We start from the raw sequence: 13751 nt of genomic DNA, 5'->3' as shown, positions 1-13751 counted from the left end.
CCTTGTTTAAATATGTTGTCAAAAGCCGCCTTGCAATCAAATGGAAAGCACAAACTGAAGTTTGCTTTTTATATTTTTAATGTTAGGAGTGTTGATAATAGCTTTTTAACTTAATTGTGATATAATATAAACATTTTGTGATTGTGTTTACTAGCCTGTAGTATTTAAACATCATATACCATATTTTTATATAATATTTTTTAGTTTCATATGGTTTTTATTGTCATAAGTATATGATTTATATTACTAAATCAGTTGTTCGTTATTTCTCTGGTTCCATCTTATTCCTTTCTGGTAAACTGGACCCCATTGGAAATCCTTTCTGGTAAACTGGACCCCATTGGAAATAAGCTTTCGGGCTTAATGGGTTATCCATGCAAACATAGATCATATTTATTTTACCTAAGTTTTTCAAGCACAATACGAAAATATGCTCTTAAGCTATTTATTGCTCTAAAGTAGTTATGCTCTTATTTATCACTTAAAAAAAATGCTTTTAAGAGTGCTGAACTTGCAATATATCAAATTTAATCCGTTCAATAGAAATTCTCTGTTATTCTATTTAAATATCTATCTAATCTATTTACTTATTAAACTTATTTTACTTTGTTATAGTTACTATATAATGTGTGCTAATGTTTGTGATCTATGCAGTTGCAAAATAAATAATAATAATAATGTAACAGGCTGAAAATACTTCAAGCCTGACCGGGAATCGAACCCGCGACCTCTCAATAGCAAGGAAGAATAAGTGCACCCTTATACTTTACCCTACTACAGTAATAAAGGAACATCTTCTAAAACGACAGCTAAACACTGCGGCATAGTACACTCTTGTAGTGTAATGTAAAAATAGATAGAACTAAAATTAGAGATCTTGTTGCTAAATATCTGCAGGTGTTGATTTTAGATAGTTAAATATGTTACAGGTATCGGCTGATAGGACAACATCTTACAGTAAATACTCCGTCAAGTATGCTGCACCAGCTCTCTGGAACTCACTTCCAGACTACTTCAGGATCTGCTCTCAGAAATAATTTTGAACTGGGGTCAGCGGTTTCAGATAAGAAGAATCTCAAATTTTACAGTGCAGCCATCTATCATCATGATAAAACTTTTGGTTATCGTGGCGACCAGACTTCTGCGCGGATGATCATGCTTTGAAAGAAATCCAATGGAATATACCGGTACCAAGGAACACATCCGTAAAGCTTAGTAAAAATTGATTCATTAGTTTACGAGATGTTCTTTAAAGAAATCTGAACGAAGGACTGACGGATAGACGACGGACTGAGGAACGATGTACATTGGCATTTGATCCATTGAATTTCAGGAACCAGTACCGTAGTTTTATCTATGGCGCACATCGTTTGTTCTACCTTCGTTATTGTTGATGTATAAATTGCATTCCAATTTGTAATTAGTCGGCGAATGAAAGCAGTCGATACCATTAATTGTAAACAAAATAATAATAACAACGACAACAAGAACAACTGAAAATCCACTTTACCATTGTGTGTGTGTGTGTGTGTGTGCGCGCGTGTGTAAATGTAAGGGTGCGGGCGTGCGGGTGTGTGGTTTGGTTATTTAGTATTTGCATGCCTATTTTCATGTTGCGGCAATTTTCGCTGTCAAAAGTTTTGTTAATGTCGTTGTATCAAAGTAGATATGAGAATGACCGCTATATCAGTTGCACATCAGAATTTTCAAATGAAATCTTCTGAGCTGGTTAATGATTAATACATTATGGATTTTCATAGAAATTCTACAAAATGACGAAAAAGTCCAAACGATTCGTTTTTACCACAGGAATTTTCGTTCATCGCCCTTTGAAAGTCCAAACCCGTGAAATGACAAGTATTAATTAATTATTGACTGTCGTTTCATTTTAATCATTCTCCTATTTTCTATATCACATATTAAAGATGTCTTTAAAATATATTTTGAATGTAAACTATATTTGTTTTAAAAAGAATTTGAAGAATGAATAAAGTTTACAACACTGAATATGTGCTTACTTCACGTATTTTTTTAAAAAGAATATCTAACTTCTGAATAGAGATTATTCTTTTGTGTCAAATACAGAAGAAGGATATTGTCACGTGACCATGCGCTATGGACGATAAAGCAGGGGAATGGGAACAATTTATGCTTATAAGCCCAGTGGTAACAACGTCTGACTATATACGAACCAGGGTGGTGCTTTCGAAAATCCGTTCATCCAACTTAATTAAAATTTGGATAAGATGCTTAACCAGGGACCGGAGAGTTTCGAATCTACCCCTATAATTTAGCTCGATTGTGAAGAATGCTTATATTTCATTTAGACTGTAAAATTGCAAAAGTGCATAAACAATTATTACGAAGTCGCACAAAGAACACACGTTTTAAAAGTATATTCCATTTCACGTTTTAGTTATATCTAATATAATATTCTTAGTCTTTACATGTTATAGTGTTAAGTGTATTAGAAATCCGTCCTTGTTTAAATATGTTGTCAAAAGCCACCTTGCAATCAAATGCTATTAAAGACATGCGATAGCTCTTCCAATATCAAAACATTCATGCTTAAGTTAAGATTAAAGCGCCAAAATTTTAAAACTAATAATAACACATATCTGTTAAGTTATGAGTGTTTTTTTCTTTATTACCCATACCTACAGTCACAATAAATATCTTCTGCCAAATTCTACAATGGCGGAACAAAAAATCCCCCTTAACTGTACATATTTTTTTTTCAATTTACGTTCCGTTTTAATTATACAGTTATCATTTAAGGATGTATGAGCGGTTTTTTTCCCAGGAGATCCGCCATTTTGAAAAATGTTTCTCCGAATATTGCTTTCTAACAAACGTTTTGCCAAAAAATAATGATAGATAATTAAAATATGGCTAATAATGTACCAATTAACCAAATAGATCCTACTTTTTGCGAGAATTTTTTTTAAACTGGTTATACAATTTATTAAGTAGTCAGAGGACATTTTATAACACGAGGTCCTATACCATCAACACCAGTTACTTTAGTTGTGTTTAAAGTGTTAATAAGATTTTTGACTTCATGTACTGTTATATGTTCAATGTTAAAAGTCACATTATTCAATTTCACATCGCAAAAAGATTTAAGATCAGAGAAATTGTCTTCATTAAAAGGAACCCTATTGATAATATTTGCGATATTTACAAAGTGAACATTCATCGCATTTGCAATATTCATGTCGCCTTCTATGACTTCATTATTGATTTTGAGAACTAAAGGGAGTTTCACTGAAGCTGAAGACTGACCAGAAAGGGTTTTAAGATTAAACCATAGATGCTTTGAATCCAACTTAGACTTAATAGTATTATTAAAGAACTGCTTTTTACTTTTTGTAATTAAACATTTAGTTTTATTGCGCCATTTTTTGTAGGAATCCCAATCTTTCATTTGATGAAACTTATCTCTCATTCTACGTGTTTCCTTTATAGAATCTGTATACCATTCTGGTTGCTTAAGACGCTTAACCCTTTTAAGTTTGAGTGGTGCATGTTTGTTTAAGATTTATAGTAAATTACATCTAGACACTTATAAGGATCTGCTACTGTTTCAGCATCATCTATACCGGACAAGGCTAAGTCATTAAGGTAATTTTCTTCGGAAAACTTACTAAACGGTCTATAAGTGGTGGTTTTATGCTTTACAAATTTAATGTGTTTACTGACTTTACGTATAAAACTTACAGGATAATGGTCACTTAAACTTAATTCTGAGACATTGAACCGAATAACATTTTCCATATGTGTAGTATAAATATGATCAATAGTTCTTGTACTAGTCTTAGTAACTCTTGTTGGTAAAGTAATCAATTGAGTAAGTCCATACTTTAAAACAAAAAAAAACCCACTTCTTATTTTCAAATCCATAAGTGTTTGAATAAGACAGATCAGTGTTGTTAACAGACTACGCTACCCGCTACTATCAAACAATTAGTGGATTTAGTCCAAGAGTGAAAAATACGACAAACTATGCTCACAGACTGACCTCCCGTTTCGCGAGATTTAGCGAGATGTGAGTCAGAGAGACTTTCCCCAAATTTCAAAGGATGTTTATCATCAAATTCATCTTTATTTCTTTGTTTTCACCGGATTAGCTCTTAACCACTATGTCGAATAAAGTATTGTTTTAATTAGGATGCCAATGAAGTATGTCATAATGTGACATTTGTTTTGCTGTTTGCGCACGAACTGACTCCTCAGCTCCTTCAAAACAGAAGCTGGGAGAGGACACCGACTTTGTGCAAGATTTTATTTTTTGTAAATAATGGGAAATACTGGTAGTAGACCAGAAACATACAAGCATAACGAGCTCAGACATTCAAGTATGCCGATTCGACTGCCAATGCCTGATCCAAATGAGTTGGACAGGAGGTTCACCAAAGTTTTGGTAAGCATTTATCTGTCTACTTACTTAATTACTACTTAGTAAGTTTAACTTAAAAATGCACAGATACACTTGGCCCCACCCCCTAGCTGCTACGCACCTGTCAAAAAAATTTTCATCGTATATTTTAATGCAGACAACACAGGTATTAGGTAAAACGGGCTAGAACCTTGAAAATGGTTTTCGTCCAATAACTTGAGATCACTTTACCAAGAACTTTAAAGAAATCTAATTCATCTGTAGCTACTGTTATGATAAATGTCAAACCTAAAAATTACTGAGACCATTTTTATCACTGGTTGGAAGTCGTCCTGACAGTGGTCTTTTTTACCATTTAATAGAGGTACTGGGACAATACGGACCATGGGACAATACGGACCAGAGAACCCGGACCATATTTGGGACAACCCGGACCACGTTTCAGAACGAACTGAGCTGTATTTTGTAAAGTTCTAGGCCACTATTTTGTACCAAATACATGTTTTTAAAGTTTCAGAATTACTAATAATGTCTATTACTAACATTGCTCATTTTTATTAAAGTTAACTTACAGGCTCATTTTGTAGACGACCCGGACCATATTATGGACGACCCGGACCAAAGTTTTTGGTCAACTCGTACCATGTTTAGAAACTTAATTTGGTTGGTTTAGAAATATAATTATATTCTTATAACATTAATAACGTCATTAACAAAGGGGATAATGAGATAATTAGGATATGTAAATGACCGAGGAGATAGATTTTTCTACTCTTATTTTATTTATATATTTTTTTGTAAAATACAAAATGTAGATCTATTATATTTATGTTTAATTAAGTGAAAAGAATATTGTTTGCCGATTGTGTTAGTGAAATTGTTTTGTTTTGCATAAAAGCTGTGACAATGTCAATGCCTGATTACAGATCAATTTAGTTTACAGTTTGTCATTAATCAAAATTGTCGTAAGTAAGAAAATGATTGCCGGCAGTTCTATTGATCTTAAACAGTCATCAAATATTATTGATGATCTTTAATTACACGATCGATAGTTTAAATTAAATTATTTAAATTCATTTATTTCAGATTTAAAAGTAAGGAAAATAGCTTAAATCACTTTGCGTCGTAAAAAACCTAACCAATAGTATTTAAGGGTTATATTTATCTATTATCTTAATTTGAAATAGTTATTTGTGACTGAAAAAGAAAACGATGTTACTGAAAAAGAAAACGATGCAAAGTTTTTATTTAAAGATTTATTAATAGTTCAAGCAGCACATAATACAACATAACAATATATTACATTATATAATACATGAACAAATATAAATAATCCATTCACATTTTCCCTTAATACACGGCAAAAGAAAACTCACGTCAAGTTACACTGCAGCCGATAAAGAGTGCTTAATACACTTAATACCACTTTTAAACTGGTCCGTACATAGATGCACACGCATCTAAAAGGCTGCGCGTTGACCGTTCATTTCTTGAGTATTCGGCCCACAAAGTCATTAACTTTCCCTGCGTGGTAAGACTTGCCTTCTTTTGGTGGCGTCGTAACTTGTTTTCCCTCACCAACTTCACTTTAATGGGAATGTCCTTCGATTCTCTGAAGAGAAGGTCTACCAGCAGGTAGAATGGAAGGTTGCCCTTATAAGCACGGCGGTTGAGACGAGCATGCCAACCCTCTACGTCGTTGTTCGTTCGTATCGACCTCCCAAACACGGACCACGACGCCACTGGCCACAAATCGTTGTTAATCCACGTTGATTGTACATACTCAAAGAACGCGTTGAGCCGCTCATCGTTGCTTTTCTCTCGAAGCTTGTTAAATGCTGCTGGGATGTCCTCGGCAGGCAGCAGTGGTAACGCGAAGGTCTTTCTGAGTAGGCGGTAGACGGCGTCACGCTCAGTATAGGCAGTCTGTAAAATAGATGGAATATCTTTATATAGTAAAATGTCATGTGATTTCTATTCATTACAATAAGTTAATATAATATGGTTTATTTAATGAATTGCGGCACACTTGAAAATGAAAAAGAGAAATAGTTTTATGAATATGAATACTATCCGAATACTTGTCAGGGGTGTAAAATTCTTTTTCACACCACTCGCCCTGCAGGACTAGTAGCTAGTAAAATCTACTCGCCCTTAGTGAACAGTCACTCGCCCTAATAATTGACATTTTTAATACTGTCACGTTTTATGGAAGGAGTATTATGTACAACAAGCAAATTTCAAATATAACACATAGCTCGTACACTACGTTTCCTTTTTGATTTCATTTTTGTTACTCTTAAATTTCCTTTTCACACCAGACATTATTCTTTTTCTTTCACTAATTTTGTCATCTCCACCATCAAGTTGCTCTCAATAATAACTGCATTGATAGTAATAATAATCAAAGTCTAACCCCTACCGTAGTTTCCCAAAGTGTCAGGAAAGTATTAAATATCAGTTATTTTCATTTTCTCAAGAATTATTTCCCGAAAAATAATTATTTTGAAAAGTGTCCTAAAAAAATATGGACACAATAGTCATCATCCGCCTACCCATCTTGAAAACGTAAAAAAAAGCTGACAATCATCGGTAATTATTCTGTTGATAAACTAAGTAATTGTCCTTGTTTTCATCATCAATTAACATCCTCTCAAAGAGCTAAAAGAAGTGTGTCGGTATCATGACATCTGAAGTGGAGATCAAAGCGGTATTGTTGCACGAGATTGTCATGACATTACGTCACAGTTACAGTTTTCGCGCCATGTGACACATCACTGTCTGATCGAACCGCCTCGATTCTTTAAATTGATGAGAAATCAATAAAAAAGTTTCTTCCTTAATTTATTATTAAAAGCGAATGTGCAATATTGCGTATAAACTGACAAGTAAATGTCTCAAACGATAATAGTGGAAATCCTACCTCTGTGACCTATTTGCCTTCAAGGAATTTACATTATCGTTTGAGAAGAATATTTTATCAAAAAGTACATGTACAAAGATTCATTTAAAACTTATTAAAAACCGCAACATGATTTTGTTTTATTTTAAAATCAAATTCCTATTTACGTCCACAAGGTCACGTAACCTATTCCGCCGCACTAACAGAAACCTTTTTACCAAAAAAATCGTTTTACTCTATGTATTTAAATTACTGCAGCTTTTTCATTATTTAAGATTTTTAGCTCACCTGTCACAAAGTGACAAGGTGAGCTTTTGTGATCGTGCGGTGTCCGTCGTCCGTCCGTCAGTCCGTCCGTCCGTCCGTGCGTGCGTCCGTAAACTTTTGCTTGTGACCACTCTAGAGGTCACATTTTTCATGGGATCTTTATGAAAGTTGGTCAGAATGTTCATCTTGATGATATCTAGGTCAAGTTCGAAACTGGGTCACGTGCCTTCAAAAAGTAGGTCAGTAGGTCTAAAAATAGAAAAACCTTGTGACCTCTCTAGAGGCCATATATTTGACAAGATCTGCATGAAAATTGGTCAGAACGTTCAACTTGATGATATCTAGGTCAAGTTCGAAACTGGGTCACGTGCCTTCAAAAACTAGGTCAGTAGGTCTAAAAATAGAAAAACCTTGTGACCTCTCTAGAGGCCATATATTTCACAAGATCTTCATGAAAATTGGTCAGAACGTTCACCTTGATGATATCTAGGTCAAGTTCGAAACTGGGTCATGTGCCTTCAAAAACTAGGTCAGTAGGTCTAAAAATAGAAAAACCTTGTGACCTCTCTAGAGGCCATTTATTTCATAAGATCTTCATGAAAATTGGTCAGAACGTTCAACTTGATGATATCTAGGTCAAGTTCGAAACTGGGTCACGTGCCGTCTAAATCTAGGTCAGTAGGTCAAATAATAGAAAAACCTTGTGACCTCTCTAAAGGCCATATTTTTCATGGGATCTGTATGAAAGTTGGTCTGAATGTTCATCTTGATGATATCTAGGTCAAGTTCGAAACTGGGTCACGTGCGGTCAAAAACTAGGTCAGTAGGTCTAAAAATAGAAAAACCTTGTGACCTCTCTAGAGGCCATATATTTCACAAGATCTTCATGAAAATTGGTCAGAATGTTCAACTTGATGATATCTAGGTCAAGTTTAAAACTGGGTCACGTGCCGTCAAAAACTAGGTCAGTAGGTCTAAAAATAGAAAAACCTTGTGACCTCTCTAGAGGCCATATATTTCACAAGATCTTCATGAAAATTGGTCAGAACGTTCACCTTGTTGATATCTAGATCAGATTCGGAACTGGGTCACATGCCGTCAAAATCTAGGTCAGTAGGTCAAATAATAGAAAAACCTTGTGACCTCTCTAAAGGCCATATTTTTCATGGGATCTGTATGAAAGTTGGTCTGAATGTTCATCTTGATGATATCTAGGTCAAGTTCGAAACTGGGTCACATGCGGTCAAAAACTAGGTCAGTAGATCTAAAAATAGAAAAACCTTGTGACTTCTCTAGAGGCCAAATATTTCATGAGATCTTCATGAAAATTGGTCAGAATGTTCACCTTGATGATATCAAGGTCAAGTTCGAAAGTGGGTCACATGCCATCAAAAACTAGGTCAGTAGGTCAAATAATAGAAAAACCTTGTGACCTCTCTAGAGGCCATATTTTTCATGGGATCTGTATGAAAGTTGGTCTGAATGTTCATCTTGATGATATCTAGGTCAAGTTTGAAAGTGGGTCACGTGTCATCAAAAACTAGGTCAGTAGGTCACATAATAGAAAAACCTTGTGACCTCTCTAGAGGCCATATTTTTCATGAGATCTTCATGAAAATTAGTGAGAATGTTCACCTTGATGATATCTAGATAAAGTTCAAAACAGGATCACGTACCTTCGAAAACTAGGTCAATAGGTCAAATAATAGAAAAACCTTGTGACCTCTCTAGAGACCATATTTTTTAATGGATTTTCATGAAAATTGGTCAGAATTTTTATCTTGATAATATCTAGGTCAAGTTCAAAACTGGGTCACATGAGCTCAAAAACTAGGTCACTATGTCAAATAATAGAAAAAACAACGTCATACTCAAAACTGGGTCATGTGGGAAGAGGTGAGCGATTCAGGACCATCATGGTCCTCTTGTTTTATTCTGTTTTTTGTTATTTCTGGTCAAAAGTCTGAATTTTATGCCCATAGTATGTATCACTTATTTTCTCTTAGAAAGAAATAAGTAATTAAGATCGCGCTGTTTGAAATTTAACAAATGATTATATGAAAATTTGACCGTTTTTATACAAATTTGCTTACATTTCCGTCGATATTTTATTGAAATCTTAATAGAATTCAAATTGTATTACTTCTCAAACGGTGTTGAAAAATTGAAGCGATAATGTTAAAAAATGAATGCACTACGCGCGTTTTTTGTGTTCGTGTCGATAAAGAAAAGTAACGGCGATGTAAATTAGATATTATGATAGGTCGCACGTGCTCTCGGAATGGAAAATTACCGGCATAAATTCCAGTCAAAGTAGCAACTGAACCATCTCAAAGTTTGTTGACGTTTTTCGAGATGTAATTTTTGAATTTCATTAAAGCTACCGACGTGAAAACCACTCGCCCGATCGGTCGAGTATACAGCGAGGTCCACTCGTCCTTTCCAGACTTTGACTCGCCAATGCGAGCGGGCGAGTGGAATTTTACACCCCTGCTTGTTCGTTTTATAATACTTCCGTTATATTGAATCACATGTTTCAGAAAGAAACAAAGTGAATTTGTGGTTTCTCGCCACATCATATATCATTACTTCAATGTTATATCAAATATTGCGATCTTGTTTCTTTCAATACGAATTAATAATTTCAAATGTTTGACATAATTACCTGTAATCCACTATCTCGCACCTTTCTGAACAGTGCCTGGCCGAAATGGAACGCACATCCTTTGATTTCAGGTTCCTCAAACACGGACCGCAATCCCTGCCAGATCCCTGCTTCAAAGTCGGCCACAAATGACTGTACATGGGTCGTTGGTAACAGTCGAAGGACAGCTTGGAACACCTGAAATATATAATAGTTTCATATATAATATTTTACTCTTAACAGTAATATACTCCATTATAAATGCAGCTTTATATACAATTGTTTAATATATACTGTACGTTATTCTGTGGTCGGATTAAAAGCTCACGTCGACGTCAAAGCGTTATTACACTAATGTATTATCATTTTTATGTTATGGCTTTATTACAATGCCGTGACGTCAAACATGTGAGAATTCACATTATATATCATCTAAATCCCCGGTACGTAGTGCGCTCTGTATGACCAGTAAATATTCTTACAAACATGGAGAGCAATAGTTTTTACTATTGATAGCATACATGAAGATAATACAATATTAATGAAGTGTTTTTATATCTCAGTTTACCTTTTTGTAGTCTTTCTTAGACTTCCCCGACATCAACACGTAACACATCTGTTTCATACTGTCGTCGCTGTTGACAAAGGCGTGGATTGATAGCAGCTGCACGAACGGATGCTTCACTACCTTGAATGTACCATCTACATACCAAGTCTTTGCCTTCTGTAGAAGCGCTAGTTGGTAGTTTGTGGCGAAGATGACGTGTCGTCGTTCTTTCGCTGGGACAGTGACCCTGTAGAAGTCTTCACCTAGTTCTTGGAGGAATTCTTCATCAAGCTAAAAAAGCAATGTGTTAATTTGCATGTAGGTAAAATATGCTTTTTCAGCCAAAGAAAATAAATACTGAGCAGTGCACTACCATGTTTATGTAAATAAAATCTGAAAAGTAGATCCCTTGGAAGCACCGTGAACAAGGCAAACAGTGAAAAATGCAGACTCGGTTTGATAGAGTCTGTTCATGAGCAGTAATGGAAAACGCAACACTGCCCACGTCCCATAGCACCGGCTTAAGCAGTATTCAATCTTCAAATCTAAATGAGCTGAAATCAATAAGCCATTTATATTACCATAACTGGAGGATTACGAATTATGCTCTAGTAGATTTGTAAAAACAGTGCGTTCAGTCATAAACAGCTGAAATAGCAGAATTACCTCAAAGTCGAGACCGGTCGGGTCCTTCGGGCGTAGTTCCTTACGGCTGCAGTTACACATCTTCAATAGCGCGTCGTGACTAGATCGGGAACCTTCGGGCTGTTCTGGCCTTTGATGCTCGTCTGTTACAGATTTCACCACAACGCTAGCAGATTCAAATAACCTCGTCTTGGCAATCGTTTTCACCTGAAATGTAGCTGGGCTGTTGCAGGAATGCTTCAAATTTATCTATTATTTTCTAAGTAAGACTTTTTCATACATTCCTGTTATATTTGAATGTTAAATTGGTGACATGATTTTGTTATGGTAAAGACATATATTAATTTATTATAGTGCACGCATCGCTCCGCGTCAGTTTTCTTGCTAATCACTAAAGAAGTATTTCAAATTAGGAATGCTTGTATATAATTGTAAAAAAAATAATAAAAAAAAATTGCTAAATCTGTTTCATTTCTTACCTCTTTTTTCACCTTTATGGCTGTCACTAGACCTGGCTTTGCCTGATGGTTGTGAGATCCCCCTGCGACTCGGAATGTATTCTGGAACTGTTTAATCGTTGCTGGACACCCACTACCTTACTTCTTACGCTGCACCTCCAATCGATTGTACCGTTCGCAAGTGTTCGCTTCTTCACAAACGCATACCCATTCGACGACACCAGCTTGCTGTACCCCCGTTCGGACCCTCCCTCGACTACCTCATATGTGACTGGTGCCTGGTTTGGCGCGTTGTTTACCGTCTCATCCGCTAGGGTTCTACAAAAGCGAAACTGATGCATAACAATTATAGGCGATATTTGTTTCAGTGTAAGATCAGATATATTTCACCGAATGAACACTATAATGCAATAAATTCACGAGTGAAAATGTAATTTATAGTGTTCACGAGTGGAATATAATTCGATCGTACACTAAAACAAACACAATTTCTATTTATTTTAAGTATTTTGAATGGCTTTAACAAAATTATATCCAGTTTGTTCGTGCAACGTCACGTGCATCGCATCATAACGTCATAATGTCGTGACGTCAGGATATTTTTGTAGAAAAACTGTAAATAGTTCTAACACGTTTCCTGAACGTATATATTCATGATCCTGTTATTATTTTTAGACCAGTTATCTTTTCTGAATTTAATATTGTTAAACTTACGTTTCCTGAATCTCTTCGGGCATCTCTCTATCAGGACGTGTGACGTCGAAGTCTGAATCATCGTTAGTCATCGTTTCATCAGATCTCACGGTTGTAGATTCGGTAATAATACTATCGGCAGCTGACAACCTAGTGCTCGTCAGTGGTTCGTCAATTGATGGGACCCTTAACGGCAGATGTGAAGATGTGTCTGGAATTTCACTGTAATTGACAGTCATATCGGCATCCTGAAAAGACATAAGCATATGGGGTACCTACATATGGACACTAAGACTGGACGAGCACCTGTGATTAATATTGCACGAGTATAAAAATATCAAATTTATACCACACATCAAAACTTAACAAATATATTCTTGCATTATTTATTTTACATGCGTTTTACATGTTATTTGTTTCATATGTTACCGGTCTTCGTAATTAAGGCACACCATGAGAATTTCCCAGCAGTTTTGCACTTTGGTGTCAAGCTTGAATTAGACAAACGCAACAACAAATTGCAACAAACAACGCTTAAACAGCAAGACATTATGTATAGGATATAGACCGAGTACGAGGTCTTTCTCTACAGGAAAGACCTGTGCACGGGCTTCTTGTGAACACCAAGCTCGCAAAGCATGTTACAGAAAAAAATTACCTCTGTCTAACAAAATGTATGTAAGCGGTTATATTCTTATAATATGCATAACAAATTGATCTCAATTTCCATTTTAAAGACCGATCATCTTTATAAATTATATATTTAAAAAAAAGACATATCAAAGGCTTTACCTGGTCTGACTCTGTAATGTCCATTGGTTCGGGCACGGCGTTCTTACAAAGGTAGCAGGTGAACTGGAGAGTTGTTCCATCACGTACAGCAGCTCTATACTGTGTAACACTTATCCCTGTAATAAAGTGTTGTTTTTTGTTTTTTTTTTCAAATGATGAAAACAACATTGTAAGTATATAATTTGAATCGAGAAATATACTATAAAAAGTGCGACTTCAAATTCCATCCCGTTTTGAGCAAATCATTATTCACAGTTTTTCATCAGTTATCATTAAATAATATGTTTAAGTAGTCTCTTATAACTGCACTAAAGAGTGACAAAGTTCATGTATTTAACATAACTTTATTGGCATTACATGTCATAAACTGTGTTATGCAAATTACATGTTTATTATATAATTTT

The 13751-nt window shown here is 35.3% G+C and overlaps 2 protein-coding genes across 4 annotated transcripts in view; one reads left to right on the top strand and one right to left on the bottom strand.

Annotated features, from left to right (window-relative positions):
* Positions 1-4015: 4015 nt before the first annotated feature.
* The window catches only part of LOC128546537 (formin-like protein), a 69702-nt gene continuing 59966 nt past the window's right edge, over positions 4016-13751 (top strand). For all 3 annotated transcript variants that reach the window (XM_053517235.1, XM_053517234.1, XM_053517233.1), the window contains exon 1: positions 4016-4423. In XM_053517235.1, coding sequence (XP_053373210.1) covers positions 4301-4423 — 123 coding nt within the window. In that variant the 5' untranslated portion in view covers positions 4016-4300. The remainder of the gene's footprint in view (positions 4424-13751) is intronic.
* On the bottom strand, positions 6030-10383 carry LOC128546538 (uncharacterized). Its single transcript, XM_053517236.1, has 2 exons — positions 10234-10383; positions 6030-6325 (listed from the first exon to the last, which is right to left on the bottom strand). Exons 1-2 carry the CDS (start codon positions 10371-10373, stop codon positions 6091-6093), a joined length of 375 nt encoding a protein of 124 aa, XP_053373211.1. The 5' UTR covers positions 10374-10383; the 3' UTR covers positions 6030-6090.

This window comes from Mercenaria mercenaria, chromosome 11 (genome assembly GCF_021730395.1).
Source record: "Mercenaria mercenaria strain notata chromosome 11, MADL_Memer_1, whole genome shotgun sequence".
In the NCBI taxonomy this organism is placed as follows: Eukaryota; Metazoa; Mollusca; class Bivalvia; order Venerida; family Veneridae; genus Mercenaria; species Mercenaria mercenaria.
The sequence above is the reverse complement of the archived record's forward strand: the minus strand, read 5'-3'. Positions and strand labels throughout refer to the sequence as shown.

What these genes read in the sequence shown, in the direction of transcription:
- LOC128546538 (XM_053517236.1), bottom strand. Translation starts at nt 10,373, where the DNA reads ATGTACAGTCATTTGTGGCCGACTTTGAAGCAGGGATCTGGCAGGGAT. An exon ending in TGCGAGATAGTGGATTACAG is followed by an intron (nt 6,326 to 10,233) that starts GTAATTATGTCA and finishes TCTATTTTACAG; the next exon opens with ACTGCCTATACTGAGCGTGA.